This window comes from Sapajus apella, unplaced genomic scaffold (assembly GCF_009761245.1).
Source record: "Sapajus apella isolate SASKATOON/1434 unplaced genomic scaffold, GSC_monkey_1.0 scaffold2, whole genome shotgun sequence".
NCBI lineage: Eukaryota > Metazoa > Chordata > Mammalia > Primates > Cebidae > Sapajus > Sapajus apella.
The window spans coordinates 8,303,859-8,319,354 of record NW_022436942.1 but is presented as its reverse complement, the minus strand read 5'-3'; the positions used below and the strand labels follow the sequence as shown (position 1 = coordinate 8,319,354).

Here is a 15,496-nt window from a genome sequence, read left to right as displayed (position 1 = left end):
TTTTTTTTTGAGATGGAGTCTCACTCTGTTGCCCAGGCTGGATTGCAATGGCGCGATCTTGGCTCACTGCGACCGCCGCCCCCCAGGTTCAAGCCATTCTAATGCTCAGCCTCCTGAGTAGCTGGGACTACAGGCGCACACCACGATGCCCAGCTAATTTTTGTATTTTTAGTAGAGAGAGGGTTTCACCATGCTGGCCAGGCTGCTCTCATTCCTGCCTCAGCCTCCCAAAGTGCCTGGATTATAGGCATGAGCCACCACACCCGGCCTGGATTAGATTCTTACAAGCTTTTTCATTTATTAATGAGATTTAAGAAATAAATACTCAACAGGACAAAGCCTAATGGTGGTCTCTTGTTAAAAACAGAATTTAGTATCAATCCATTGACAGGACTCTGTCCTGAGCTGTAGAGTAATTACACCTTAATAGACTTTTTAATACATAAATTTATCATTTTGTTATGCTTTTTAGTTTCCTCAGTGATTTTTTAAATCACTTTTGTAGTTCATAATTTGGATCAGTAATATATCTGCAGTTGAGTCTTATGAAGAATGTTATAGGCAATCCAGAATGTTGGATAATTAAATCAGCTATTTGTGTTTTGATATGTACTTTAATATAGTGAACATATTTAGATGAAGAAAACTACCCCACAAGTCCAGTTCTTATTTTCTTTGATTCATAAGTCTTCAGGATTTTCTGCTACCCCAGAATTATTACAGCATTCATTATTGTTTTGTAGTTTTATGGAAATACTAGTTAATAATTTCTGATTAATGAAATATTATCTTAGACAAATTTACTGAATGTAGAGTATGATTGGGTTTGTTTTTCTCCACTCTCTTTTTCTTTTTTTGAGACACTTTGTCACCCAGGCCGGAATGCAGTGGTGTAAACAGGGCTCACTGCAGCCTCGACCTCCTGGCCTTAAGTGATCCTCCCACCTCAGCCTCCCAAGTAGCTAGGACTACAGGTGTGTGCCACCACAGTTGGGGTTTTGCCATGTTGCCCAGGTTGGTGTCAAGACTCCTCATGAGTTAAAGCAATCTGCTTGTCTCTGTCTCCCAGAGTGCTAGCATTATAGGCATGAGCCATAGCCCCCTCTTCCACCTTCATTTCAAACAGTTATGAAGCAGCCACTAAAACCTGACTCTGGAATATGCGAAAGGAGGTTTTGTTTTCTTGTCTTTCTGTGTCTTTGCTGTGGTTTGCTCTGAAACTAGAATTAAACAACTTTTTAAACTGATAAAAAAGAACCAATGTAAGTAAAACTCCAGTCTGTAGTGTAAATGAAAAAATTGTAGAAGTAATAATAAGTAAACAGATTTTGAACAAATGAGTAAGGGAGTAGGTATTTTGCAAGAAATAGTCAAGTGTAAAAGCTGTCAGTTACTTTCATCAATAAGGTTAGTTGTAGTCACACAAATTTTAGGTGATTATATAAGTACTGTACTCAAGTTAGGAATCTTTAAATGACCCTATTACAAAAACTACCCAAAAATGTATTCAAAGATAAACAGCAGAAACATTTATGCATTTGAAAAATCAGTGTATTATGCAGTTCCTCTGAATCAAAGGTAAAAAAAAAAAAAATTAAAAACTAGTGTAGAGGCTGGGTGCAGTGGCTCACGTCTGTAATCCCAGCACTTTAGGAGGCCAATGCTGGTGGATCACCTGAGGTCAGGAGTTCGAGACTAGCCTGGCTAACATGGTGAAACCCCATCTCTACTAAAAATTTAAAAAATTAGCCAGGCATGATGGCAGGCATCTGTAATCCCAGCTACTCAGGAGGCTGAGGCGGGAGAATCGCTTGAACCCAGGAGGTGGAGGTTGCAGTGAGCCGAAATCGTGCCATTGCATTCCAGCCTGGGTCACAAGAGCAAGATTCCACCTTAAAAAAAACAAATAGTGTAGAAAATGCTTTAAGTTTGAACAGTAGTGGAATTTAATGTTTTGGTAGCTTTTTTTAGAAATTTAATTGACGGCTGGGCACAGTGGCTCACACCTGTAATTCCAGCACTTTGGGAGGCCGAGGCAGGTGGATCACAAGGCCAGAAGATCAAAACCATCCTGACTAACATGGTGAAATCCTGTCTCTACTAAATTACAAAAAATTAGTCGGGTGTGGTGGTGCACCCCTGTAGTCCCAGCTACTTGGGAGACTGAGGCAGGGAAATCGCTTGAACCCAGGAGGCAGAGGTTGCAGTGAGCCGAGATTGCACCACTGCACTCCAGCCTGGTGACAGCAAGACTCCATCTCAAAAAAAAAAAAAAAAGATATTTAATTGATTTTCTTCATCTGTAATGTTAGATTGTGTTAGAGAGGCAACATGAATCATGTATCATGTTTATAATTATATGTGCCTACTTGATGTGAAAGTTGCACCTTCTTGCTGATGAAGTATCATATAGTTGCACTATTGATAACACCCCTAAGTTCATTTTGCATATATGCTACAGTCTTTTCTGTTTAACGGGTTGAGTAAAATGAAGAACCGGGAGTCCCTCATTAGTTGGTATTGGTTAATTCATAGACTAAAGAGTAATAAAAAGGAACACCATTTACAGATTAATTCATACATAGGCATATTATTATTAACTAGCAATTCTTTACAGATAGTTTCAAACTGCATCTAGTTTTTACACATAAATGCTATTGTTTACAAGGAATACCATAAAAAGAGCACCTGTAAATGAAAAAATCCTATCACTTACACTGGAAATTCAAACTAGAATGTTATACAGAAGACCAATAGCACCTTAATTTTAGGCACAGTATTTAGCCAGTATCTGTCATTGCTAACACAGCTTCATTTAACTTGTGTTGCCTTTAACTTCTGAAGGTTGTTCATTCTAAAATTTCTTACAGAGTTTATGTTTCTGTGGATTATAGTTTTTATTTTTCTTCCAAAATCTCTTCACTTTAAATGGTAGTACATGGCAGTAATACCTGCTAATAGTCAGAACTCTTAACCTTATTTTCTACTGATGTGCAAGTAGTTAAAAATGAGCACTCAGAATATACTTACTTACTGTGGCACACCAGTTAAAGTACTAACTTAAGTCCTTTTTTCCATGTTTATCTTTTGATTCTAGATAAACTTTTTGGCGTGTTAATTATTAATATAATGGTAAATATTGTATTGATGTAAGATAGGCATTTAAAATGTAGTTACGTTGTTTATAGTATTTTTCTATAAAGCACTTTAAATATGTTTAATATAATTTTCAGTAGTTAAGCATCTCTTAGCCCTTTTTGAGAAGTGTTTCTTGAGAACTAATTAAGGTTTAAAGGATAGAATTATACTTTAATTCTTTTATGTTTACCTGTTTGTTTCTTTAAATAGGTACCATCACCATCAGTTTATTAATCTAAGAAATATTTTTCTCTTCCAACATCAATATGTTATAGTTACTCTCTCTGAGTTCAGTAGCCAAACTCAGTATTTTTGAGTTTTCTAAAAGTCTTATTTCTTAAAAATGGCAGTAATTATCAACATTCTTGTAATAATGTTGGAGTAAGTATAGAACAGCTTCACAATTCCTGTTACCTTCAGTTTTTGTTTCATTTCATTGGTTTTACAGTTTTTCCTGTTCATTAACAGGAAAATTATCAGAAATTATCAGAAATAAAAACATAAGGAAAAGAAAAACAATTACCTATTCCAGCACCTTATCATGTGGTTGTTTTTTTTTTTTTTTTTTTTTTTTTTTAGATGGAGTCTCACTGTGTTGCCCAGGCTGGAGTGTAGTGCAGTGACGCAACCTTGGCTCACGGCAACCTCTGCCACCGGGGTTTAAGCGATTCTTCTGCCTCAGTCTCCTGAGTAACTGGGATTACAGGCACACACTACCGTGCCCGGCTAATTTTTGTAATTTTTAGTAGAGAACAGGTTTCACCGTATTAGCCAGGATTGTCTCCTTTTTTTCTTTTTTTTATTTCAGGGAATTGAAGTTCATTTTCTATTATAATCTCAAGATTTTCTCAGTACCCTTGAAGTACTGTAATAATGAGATTCCTCCTAGGCTGTCAAAATTACAGTCTGTATAACTTGAGGTACCATAGATTTCATTAAGACTTACGTGGTTAATATCAGGGGTCAGAGATAATGCCAATATCATAGGATTTTTGTTTAGTAATGTGTTTTTTAAATACTTAAAAGAAGGTTTCCAGTCATTATCTCTGAACATTTTTAAATGATTCAAAATACTTATATATGCTCATCTTTTTTGCCTTTTAATATTGACATGGAGGGTTCTTACATGTCTTATTGAGCTAGTAGATTAAAAGGTAGAGCAGTGATTCTCAACTGAAGGAATAGCTGTTCTGTATTGAATAGCAGCTCAAACCATTGCCATTACTCTTATTTTAAAAGTTATCTTTTATTGACTGATAGTATGTGCAAGGTTTTGTGTCAGTGACTTTGAAAAATTATTACACTTCTTTCCTTATTCTTTAATTTATTGAACCCATATTTCAGGTACTGTTTCAGGGAATAGAGCAGTGAGTAAAATAGACAAAAATCCCTATCCTCGTGGAGTTTACGTTATTTGTAATCCATCTCACAACATTATCATGTAGCTGTTACTATATTCATTTTACCTTTGGAAGGAAAGTGAGGCTCTGAAAGGTTTCATGATTTGCCCAAGATTATAGAAAATCAGGATTTGAAACTTAGGTACTGCTAGCCACTACACTATGCTGTCAAAATTGTCCCCCTATGGGGTTCTGTGAAAAAGAACAATTAGTCTCAATGTCTCAAATAGTACTTGTCACAAATCTCTTTGAAAATCTGATATAACTATCCGCATTTTAAACTCTGCATGAAATTTTAGGGAATTGACATATTTCGAAGTGCTCATTCTTAACCTAAACTAAGGACTTCAGAAAAAAAACATTTGAACAGAAAGGTATATGCCTGGAGGTCACAAATACACTACACAAATACAAGTGCTGCAACTCCCCGTCCATAAGTCAATGACGTTGTCTTTTCTGCGAAACGAAATGCAACCACACCATCCTAAAAGCAGAACTAATAATGACCGTTGCCAGTCATTCGGAGTTGGCATTCACAATAAAATCTGTTATTCCAGTCTTAAAAGTCTTTAAACAGTATTTTCAATAGTGATAAAAGGAGCAAAATATAGATAGATACAATAACTAATCTGACTCATTCTAACAACAAATAATAATACTCATTCATGGATAAATGAAGCAAGTGAAAAAGACTCCCAGTCTTCTCACTAAGAAGTGTAACTCGCACAGCCAACTCAGCCACCTTTGTGAAATAAGAAAATAAAGGCATACACCTCTTAAAAAAGAAACGAACCTCTAGTAAATGTATAGTTTTTATATTCAGTTTTGCTTTTTTTTTTCTTGAAACACAGTTTTGCACTGTCACCCAGGCTGTAGTGCAGTGACGTGATCTTGGCTCACTGCAACCTCCACCTCCCAAGTTCAAGCAATTCTCATGCCTCAGCCTCCCAAGTAGCTGGGATTACAGGCGCATGCCACCATGCTTAGCTAGTTTTTTTGTATTTTTAGTAGAGATGGGGTTTCACTATGTTGGCCAGGCTGGTCTTGAACTCCTGACCTCAGGTGATCCACCTGCCTCAGCTTCCCAAAGTGCTGGGATCACAGGCATAAGACACCATGCTTGGCCTATATTCAGTATTTTTAAATTGTAGTTTTTATGTTGTTTTAGTCAGTTGTGTTATGTTTGGAGGTTTTAGTGAATATAAATAGTTATGCAGCCATCATTACAACCAGTTTTTAGAACACTTCCATCATGCCAAAAGGTTTCCTGTGACTGTATGTAGTCAGTCCCACTCCCACCCGCAGTGGAGGAAGGGTGGAGAATTGGATGCTCATATTTCCCTTGGAACAGCAATATTGAACAGATTTGGGATTATTGTACTTCCATTTCTTAATGAACATGCAACATCAGTTCCTCCTATGGCTTTGTTTGTACAAGTAGCGTCATCTGTAGGCTTTCATTTCTTCAGAAACAAAGACCTTTTTATTTAGTTTTTTTCTAGCTTGTTTGCAAGACTCTGAAAATTTCAACCATTGTAGATTTTAATTACCAGTTTTCCATTTTAAGTTTCCTGTTTCAGACCTGAACCCATTTACAAAAAGAAAGGCCATGTCTTTACCTTGGCTATTGGGTCTGTTCCAGAATACTTTTGAAAGAAATACTTAATATTTATTTTGTATCCTATCGAATCATTTTTGTTTACTTTTTTCTCTCTCTCTCTCTCTCTTTTTTTTTTAAATACAGAATCTCACTGTGTTGCCCAGGCTAAAGCCCAGTCACATGATCTTGGCTCACTGCAACCTCTACCTCCCAGGTTCAATCAGTTCTCATGCTTTTTCTTTAATATCCCCAGCCTTGCTAGGAGGAATTGAGGAATTAGGAAGTTCAATGGTTGGCAAACTTTCAAAGACAAGAGCAGGTTAATGTTAGCTATAGGAGCACGGTCACTCAAGTGAGACAGTTGTTGATTGGTTGGCTTTGGGATGTGTGTGTTTGTTAACAGGCCATTCTTGATTGTCTGACTCTCAGAAGTAAGGAGCCCTCATTAATTGGTTGCTTTGTAGGAACATATTCTCTGAGGCAAATTGTTATTGGCTGATTAAAATCATTTAAACCAGTTATTGTAGCTTTGTTAACCATGACCGAAAAATGTCATTTATTGATTAAGAAGGTTTAAAACCTGTTCTGGTGGCTACTTTTATACAACTTTAACTACTGACCCTTTATTTTTTTCTAGGAATGTTGGAGCCTTTTATTCTCATGTAATTCTCCCACCCTGGAATATTTTAAGATCTTCCATTGTTAGTATACTGAAATTTTATAATGATAAGCCTTGGTATGGATTGTTTCTTTCTGGATTTATTTTGTTTTGATTTCTATTTCATCATACTAAACACTCTTAAGTAGATGTTTTCAGTCTAGGAACTCATATTCTTCAGTTCTGCCTCTGATTCTAGACCATTTTCAGGTTCTTTCTATGTCCCCACAACTTCAGGAATACATACTGGTCTTCTGCTTCCTCTACCAACTTATTTCTGTTTACCATTTATCTATGCCAGGGGTTGGCCAGATACATAAATATTTAGGCTCTATTGTAACTATTTCGCTGTTACAGCACAGAAGAAACCACAGACAATACAAAATGAGTGGGTATGGCTGTTTCAGTAAAACTTCATGTAGCAAAATAGGTGATAGATTGGATTTGTTTTCAGACCTGTGCTCTATCCTGGATCAGGCTGAAAGTCATGTCTGTAATTCTGTAGTTTTCTTTTACCTCTGAGCGTCTTTTAGTAAGTCTGCTTATAGAGTGCTTTATATTAGTGTTGTAATCATTTTAAATAAACGTTTTTCCGAATGTTTTATTTCTGTGAAAAGCACAGGAATACAAAACTTAGAATTCTTTTTTTTTCTTTAATAAGGTACTAGGTTTTGACAAGTTTGCATCATGCGTGAGTATAAGCTAGTCGTTCTTGGCTCAGGAGGTGTTGGAAAGTCTGCTTTGGTAAGTCATTTTTACTTTACCTAGGCTTTTACTCCAAGATGTTCTTTTTCTGTTGAGTTTTAGGTTGTGGTGATTTGTCTTTGTTAAGATAAAACCCCTTAATGACTTTGGAAGCAATATGATATTTTTCTTGTAATTTTATTCAAATTTTAATTGTATCTGGGTGGATCATATTCTCTCCGGAACATTGACTCGAGAATGACATGAGGTATGCTGGAATACAGTTAAAGCTAAGCACATAGATTGAGTGCATACAAATATGTGTCTTTGTGTATTCATGTTTCAGAGCCAGATAGGAATAATTTTTTTTTTTTTTTTTTTTTTTTTTTTTTTTTTTTCATTTTGAGACAGGGTCTCACTCTGTTGTCCAGGCTAGGACTCAAGTGATCTCTCACCTCAGCCTCCTGAGTAGTTGTGACTACAGGCATGTGCCACCATGCCAGGCTAATTTTTTAAATTTTTGTAGAGATAGTGTCTGGCTATATGGTTCAGGCTGGTCTTAAACTTCTGGCCTCAAGTAATCCTCCCACCTTTGCCTCCCAAAGTGCTGGAATTACAGGCATGAAATACCATGCCTGGCCTGCTCTTCTTTCGAACAGTCTTATCCTATTATGTTAGAAAATATGAAAGCTTGGCCAGGTGCGCTGACTCATGCCTGTAAAACCCAGCACTTTGGGAGGCTGAGGCAGGTGGATCACAAGGTCAGGAGATTGAGACCATCCTGGCTAACACAGTGAAACCCCATCTCTACTAAAATTACAAAAAATTAGCCAGGGGTGGTGGCCACATGCCTATGAGTAGCTACTCAGGAGGCTGAGGCAGGAGAATGGCTTGAACCCAGGAGGCAGAGGTTGCAGTGAGCTGAGATGGCGCCATTGCACTCCAGCCTGGGCAACACAGCAAGACTCCATCTCAAGAAACGAAAATATCGAAGTTTATAAAGTCATCTTTAAATATTACCTTTGACTATCCACTTTTACATTATTTTAATGGCCATGTTTTCTGCATCAAGGAATGGTATAGCAAGAATGAAGACACAACTTTCCCAACAGAGTTGGGAAAGGGGAGAAACTTAGGGAAAATAATTTGATGAATAGTTCAGAGTTTACCAGTGCGTCACAAGCAAATATAGATTGACCTTCTGCCTCCCTCATAAGATAAACCATCTTACTTGCTCACTTAGAAGGGCCACTTAGCTCAGAATTAACAAACTGAGAAATATATACAATGTGAAATGAACTGCTTTTTCATTTTAACCTCTTAATACTGAAACAAGGCCACGCACAGTGGCTCACACCTGTAATCCCAACACTGGGAGGCCGAGGTGTGCGGATCACCTGAGGTCAGGAGTTTGAGACCAGCCTGGCCGACATGGTGAAACCCATCTCTACTAAAAACATAAAAATTAGCCAGGTGTGGTGGTGCACGCCTGTAATCCCTGCTACTCGGGAGACTGAGGCAGGAGAATGGCTTGAGTCTGTTGCAGTGAGCCAAGATTGCACCACAGCCTGGAGAGTGGGGCGATCCCCCCTCTCAAAAAAAAAAAAAAAAAAAAAAGACTGAAACAAGAGACACTTTTATTATATGATCTCTAAACTTAGAATTACCCAATAAGGAGCATAATGGTCATTAATTAAAAAAGAAAACAGCTTTCTGAGGTAATTTTCTTATCAAATGTAGTATTGGCTGTGGTTTTTTTTATCCATGGTATAACTACCTATGTGAAATCAGTTTACAATTTAAAGATTGATTGTACTATTTTCTTTAGAAATATAATGGTTTCTTAATTTTTTTTTCAGACTGTACAATTTGTTCAAGGAATTTTTGTTGAAAAATATGATCCTACGATAGAAGATTCTTATAGAAAGGTATATATTACTTTGGAAGGCTTTTTGCTTTTATTTTAATATAACACTATTTTTGCTTCATAATTATTGAATGTTTTATACAAAGGAGGATGGAGGATGGAGGCAGAGTTAATTTATAAAATTAGTGGGGGTAGGGCACAGTGACTCACATCTGTAATCCCAGCACTTTGACAGGCCAGGGCAGGTGGATCACCTTATGTTGGGTGTTCAAGACCAGCCTGACCAACATGGAGAAACCCTGTCTCTACTAAAAATAGAAAATTAGCTGGGCATGGTCGTGCATGCTTGTAATCCCAGCTACTCGGGAGGCTAAGGCAGGAGAATCGCTTCAACCCAGGAGGCAGAAGTTACGGCGAGCTGAGATTACACCATTGCACTCCAACCTGGGCAACAAGAGCGAAACTTCGTCTCAAAAAAAAAAAATTAGTGGGAAAAGTTTACACTTATTTTCTGGCATTCCATATTTACCAGTTTAGGAGGATCATGAACACTCATACTCTCACACATTCCCAGAATTTTAAATTTATTCTGACCCTAAAATTGTAATTTGACACACAAGCTTTAAAGCAGACCATCCATTTCAAGTAGTAGCCGCCTGTTACTTCTAATCCCCTACCTAGCAAGACTGATTACTCCTTATTTTTAACCTAGAGATAGATGGACACAAGTCTCCCTAAGCTTTCTACTTATTAACCTATATTTGCCTGTGAAGCTTTGGTAGTAAGGAAGCAGTGCCACAGCTCACAATATAGGTTGAATATCCCTTATCCAAAATACTTGGGACCAGAAGTGTTTGAGATTTCAAATTTTTTTCCTGATTTTAGGATATTTGTATATAGATAATGAAATAGAATGGCATCCACATCTAAACAATTCATGGTTTCATATACATCTTATACACATAATCTTATATAATATTTTTAATACTCTTGTTCATGAAACAAAGTTTTGGCTGCATTTTGACTGTGACCTGTCACATGAGCCCATGTGTGGAATGTTCCACTTGTCGTGTGATGTTCCACACATGGCTCAAAAAGTTTTGGATTTGGAACATTACAGTTTTTGAATTTTTAGATTAGGGATGCTCAGCCTATAGAAAGGTGAATTCCTGTGTCCAGTAACAGCATGTGACAATAAAACACTGTGTAGACATTTTTAAAGTAGTAGGGAAAGAGTTATCTCTCCACCTTTATGTAGCAGCCAGCCTGGCCCTGCTGTTGTACAAATACTGTGTTCCTCCCTCCATGTCCACAGTCTACTAAAAAAACTGGAAACTTTTTGGCAGCCCAGCTGTGAGACTGTATTACTCTTTTCTTTCTACATCTAATTCTAATACCTATTTTTTCTCCTAGGAAATAGTAGGTGGAAAGTGGTAACAGGGATATATGTGTAATTTATTTAATAGCTGTGGCAATGCTTCCTTACTACCAGAAATCTTGTTCCAGTATGGTGAGGCAATATAGTTATCTAGAGAAATAAGATGTATCTAAAGTATTATGGGGAGAATTGAGATAAACAAAATTACTTATGATATTGTTGGAACTATTGCTGGTTTTGTTTATTTACTAGAGCTATTTTGAAACTTTTTTTCTAGAATTAAGTGCTGAGAGATCCATATTGAGACTAGATCTCGTAGGTTTCCCTGTGTTTACTTGAAAAAACATGGCTTTTGAACCTGATTACAATTTAGGGGTCTTTGAACCTTAATTACTTAGCTATTTTTCTTCCTGCTTATCTGTGTGTCTATTTTTGATACATGAGCTTTTGTGTATATTAAGGTAGTCTTATGTACATTTTTAAAATGAATTGTGTATTTTAATTTTTCTACCAGCAAGTTGAAGTAGATGCACAACAGTGTATGCTTGAAATCTTGGATACTGCAGGAACAGTAAGTACAACTAAATACCAAAGTGTATGCACCATTTATATAGTATTGACTTAATAAATGCTAGTACTCTTACAGACAAATACTAGCCAAGCTTATTTAAAAGTACTACTTGCAGCTGGTCTTGGTGGCGCACACCTTGGATCCCAGCACTTTGGGAGGCCAAGGTGGCCGGAACACTTGAGGGTCAGGAGAGACCAGCCTAGCCAACATGGCTAAATCGCATCTCTACCAGAAATACAGAAATTAGTCTGGCATAGTGGAACACGCCTGTAATCCCAGCTACTGAGGAGAACCTAGGAGGCGGAAGTTACAGTGAGCAAAGACTGTGGAAGCCTGTGCCACTGTACTCCAGCCTGGGTGAAAGAGCAAGTAAAAACGTACTAGTTGCTAAACTTTAAATCTTAAAGTTCTTTTTATTCTGTTGAATTTTTAATTTTATATTGACTGGGCACAGTGGCTCATGCCTGTAATCCCAGCACTTTGGAAGGCTGAGGTGGGTGGATCACTTGAGGTCAGGAGTTCAAGACCAGCCTGGCCAACACAATGAATCCCCATCTCTACTAAAAATACAAAAATTAGCCTCGTGTGGTGGTGCACACCTATTATAATCCCAGTTACCCAGGAGTCTGAGGCAGGAAAATAGTTTGAACCCGGGAGGCAGAGGTTGCAGTAAGCCAAGACCACGCCACTGCACTCCAACCTGGGCAACAGAGCAAGACTCTGTCTCGAAAAAAAAAAAAAAAAAAGTATATTGCACTTTTTGTAATTGCAGTGGGTCAGTTATTGAAAAGTTTAGAAAATGTGTTAGAAGGAAGATTTTCAGTCTCACTAGTACTTTTAAAACAGTATGTTACCATATTTCAGATAATACGGGCAAATATTCATTTCTCAGCAGTTGTATGAAATATTTTGATTGAGGCTGAGCACGGTGGCTCATGCCTTGTAAACTCAGCACTCTTGGAAGCTGAGGTGGGCAGATCACCTGAGATCAGGAGTTCAAGACCAGCCTGGCCAACATGGTGAAACTCCATCTCTACTAAAATAGAAAAATTAGCCGGGGGCAGTGGCAGGCACCTGTAGTCCCAGCTACTCAGGGGGTTGAGGCAGGAGAATCACTTGAACCTTGGAGGCAGAGGTTGCAGTGAGCTAAGATTGTGCCACTGCACTCCAGCCTGGGCAACGGAGCGAGACTCCATCTCAAAAAAAATTTTTTTGATTGGTATCTCTCCTCCTTCAACATATTTATAGACCAACTAGATTTGTAGGTATCTGAAGATGAAGGGAAGATTTGTTCTTGGTATATGGTATTCATTCAGCTAATGTTTGAGTACCTGATAGGTGCCCGGCACTGTGTTCTTGCCCTAACATGCTCACAGTTCAGTGAAGGAAAAGTAGTGTGGGAAGATGAGATGGTCTAGATATGTATCCTGATGGAGCCCTACAGAACTAGAGCATTTGAGCTATAGCTGTATAGATTAACTTGGCTGATACAGGTAGGGTGGTCTACACATTTTAAAAGCTGCCTTTAGTAACCTTTGGGGACAGGATATTTCTGTTCCACTTGAGTATATTTTTTGTATATAAATCTACTTGGGTGTATTATTTTTAAAGAAACCTATTTCCTAAAAGCCAATTTTTCAAATAGTATCTTGTCATAGATTATAACAAATGCTACATAATACTGCAATATTCTTCATTGAGCTATAATTACAGACTTTGAAAACTGCCAAGGTAACTGTCAAAACATTCTTGTTTTTTAATGTTCCTTTCTTTCTATTGTAGGAACAATTTACAGCAATGAGGGATTTGTACATGAAAAACGGGCAAGGCTTTGCATTAGTTTATTCCATCACAGCGCAGTCCACATTTAATGATTTACAAGACCTGAGAGAACAGATTCTTCGAGTTAAAGACACTGATGATGTAAGCTGACTTCCTAATAATTTTATTTCAAAACCTGATTATAATAGTAGTACAAGTCTAAATTTAAACTCATTTTAAAGCTCATGTATTTTGGTGAGGAGAGGAGTGTTATTTAAAAATTTTTCCTTGAAAGGCAAAAATGTATCTTTAATACTCATACATGTTTTCAAATATATATTGTGGAAAGTGAGAAATTTCCTCCTCTGCCATTATCCTGTGAAAATTAAATGTTATACCGTTGCTATTTTAAAATCATGCCTTTGGTTGAGAGGAGGGAGGGATATGGGAGACAACATTATTAATAGAGTAAATCACATTCTGGCCACTTTTCTGATAGATCAAAATCCTTTCTTGAAAAAAGGTTTTTGTCTCACTACGTTGTCCATGCTGATCTCAAACTGGTGGCCTCAAGCAATCCTCCCACCTTAGTCAAAGAATTGGGTAATTACAGGCATGAGCCACACTGCACCTGGCTCTAAGAGCCTAACAAAAACCAACTATTGACAGAAAAGGAATAAAGTAATAATAATTTTTAAAGAAAGGCAACAAATACATTAGATTCTAACATTAATTTAGGTGTCTCTTAGAGTCTGCCATAATGGAGTTTAATCCCTTATCACACTATGTATAGCAGTGGTTCTCAAAATTGATTTTGCATCAGAATCCTGTAGGACTAGTTAAGACAGACTTCTGGGCTGAAATCTCAGAGCAGCTAATTCAATAGATCTGCATTCGGGCCCAAGAATTTGCATTTCTAACAAGTTTCCAGGTGGTGTTGGTGATGCTGATCTGAGAACTGTTAAGAACTGTTAAGAACCAGGCTGGGCATAGCGGCTCACACCTCTAATCCTAGCACTTTGGGAGGCCAAGGTGGTGGATCCCCTGAGCTTAAGAGTTCAAGACGTCCCGGGGCAACACAGCAAAACCCCACCTCCGCCAGAAATAAAAAAAAAAAAAATTAGCCGGCATAGTGATGCGTACCTGTGGTCCCAGCTTCTTTGGAGGCTGAGGTGGGAGGTTTGCTTAAGCCTGGGAGGTGGAGTTTGGCAGTGAGCCAAGATTGCACCACTGCACTCCAACCAGGGTGACACAGTGAGACCCTGTCTTAAAAATAAATAAATAAATAAAATTTAAAAAGACTCACTGTACTGTAGTTTAATTATAGCAAATACTGTGAGAGCTGGGAGACACCCAATGTAAATGCTGTTATTTTCTGGACTTCTGAAACAAGGGAATTTGGGAGGACCCTACATAATTTCAGCAACCTCAGGAAACATTTTTAAATTTGTAAATCCATTTAATAAGTGGTCTTGAATTTTAGTAAATTAAGTTTGATTGGCTTTTTAAATACAAGACTATAAGAAACTAAAAATTCTACTTTGGGAGCCTTCCAAATTTCCCCTTTTTGTGTTGTGCAATTGGGAATGCTTAGTTTAATAAATGCATGTCAGGAAACCAGAAAACTTGATGTTGATTCGCATCCTAGAGAAACATTTTAAAATGCTAAAATATATTAGATTTTCACATAACACCCTTTGTACTTTCTTTTAAAAAGTTTGTATGTTTTGCTTACTATCAGTAGTTATAAGTCCATTATGATAAAATTCTAAAGTTTTTTCCCTCCATCTCTCATGGGATCATAGCTTGTTTTGTCAAATTTTTATGTAAAGGTGTCTTATTTATGTCTACATTGACTAGGTTGTGTTCATTTTACTTAATATATATATAAGAGTTTTCTTTCTCTTCTTTTGGAGTTATTGTTTGACATTTCCATGAAAAGAGAAGGTAGTGGAGATAATTGACATCAAAGTTAATATGTTTGTGTTACAAATTGTTAAGGTTTTTATGTTTTACCTGTAAATTTCATTATGCATTATTAATTTAATATTTTTTGTGGCATTATATGAAAAGTAATTCTTAGATTTGACTCAGAATTCTTTTGATTCATATAGCATATTTACTTCTTATTTTTACTCTCACAAATGTATTTTTAGGTTCCAATGATTCTTGTTGGTAATAAGTGTGACCTGGAAGATGAAAGAGTTGTAGGGAAGGAACAAGGTCAAAATCTAGCAAGACAGTGGAACAACTGTGCATTCTTAGAATCTTCTGCAAAATCAAAAATAAATGTTAATGAGGTATGGTCAAATATACTTACAATGGCTTTTCATTTGAAGTACTACCCTGAAGATTAATGGAAAATGTGTGTGTGTCTTAACCCCAAGTTAGCATGTACTCAGTGATGTGTTGATGTTATAGGCAAAAAAAAAAAAAAAA

General features: G+C 37.1%; 1 protein-coding gene across 1 annotated transcript in view; it reads left to right on the top strand.

Moving 5' to 3' along the window:
* Positions 1–15,496, top strand: part of RAP1B (RAP1B, member of RAS oncogene family) — a 44,043-nt gene that overhangs the window by 24,427 nt on the left and 4,120 nt on the right. The window contains exons 2-6 of the mRNA XM_032287946.1: positions 7,458–7,540; positions 9,340–9,408; positions 11,240–11,296; positions 13,079–13,219; positions 15,214–15,357. Of these exons, the coding sequence (XP_032143837.1) occupies positions 7,484–7,540; positions 9,340–9,408; positions 11,240–11,296; positions 13,079–13,219; positions 15,214–15,357 (468 nt within the window). The 5' untranslated portion in view covers positions 7,458–7,483. The remainder of the gene's footprint in view (positions 1–7,457; positions 7,541–9,339; positions 9,409–11,239; positions 11,297–13,078; positions 13,220–15,213; positions 15,358–15,496) is intronic.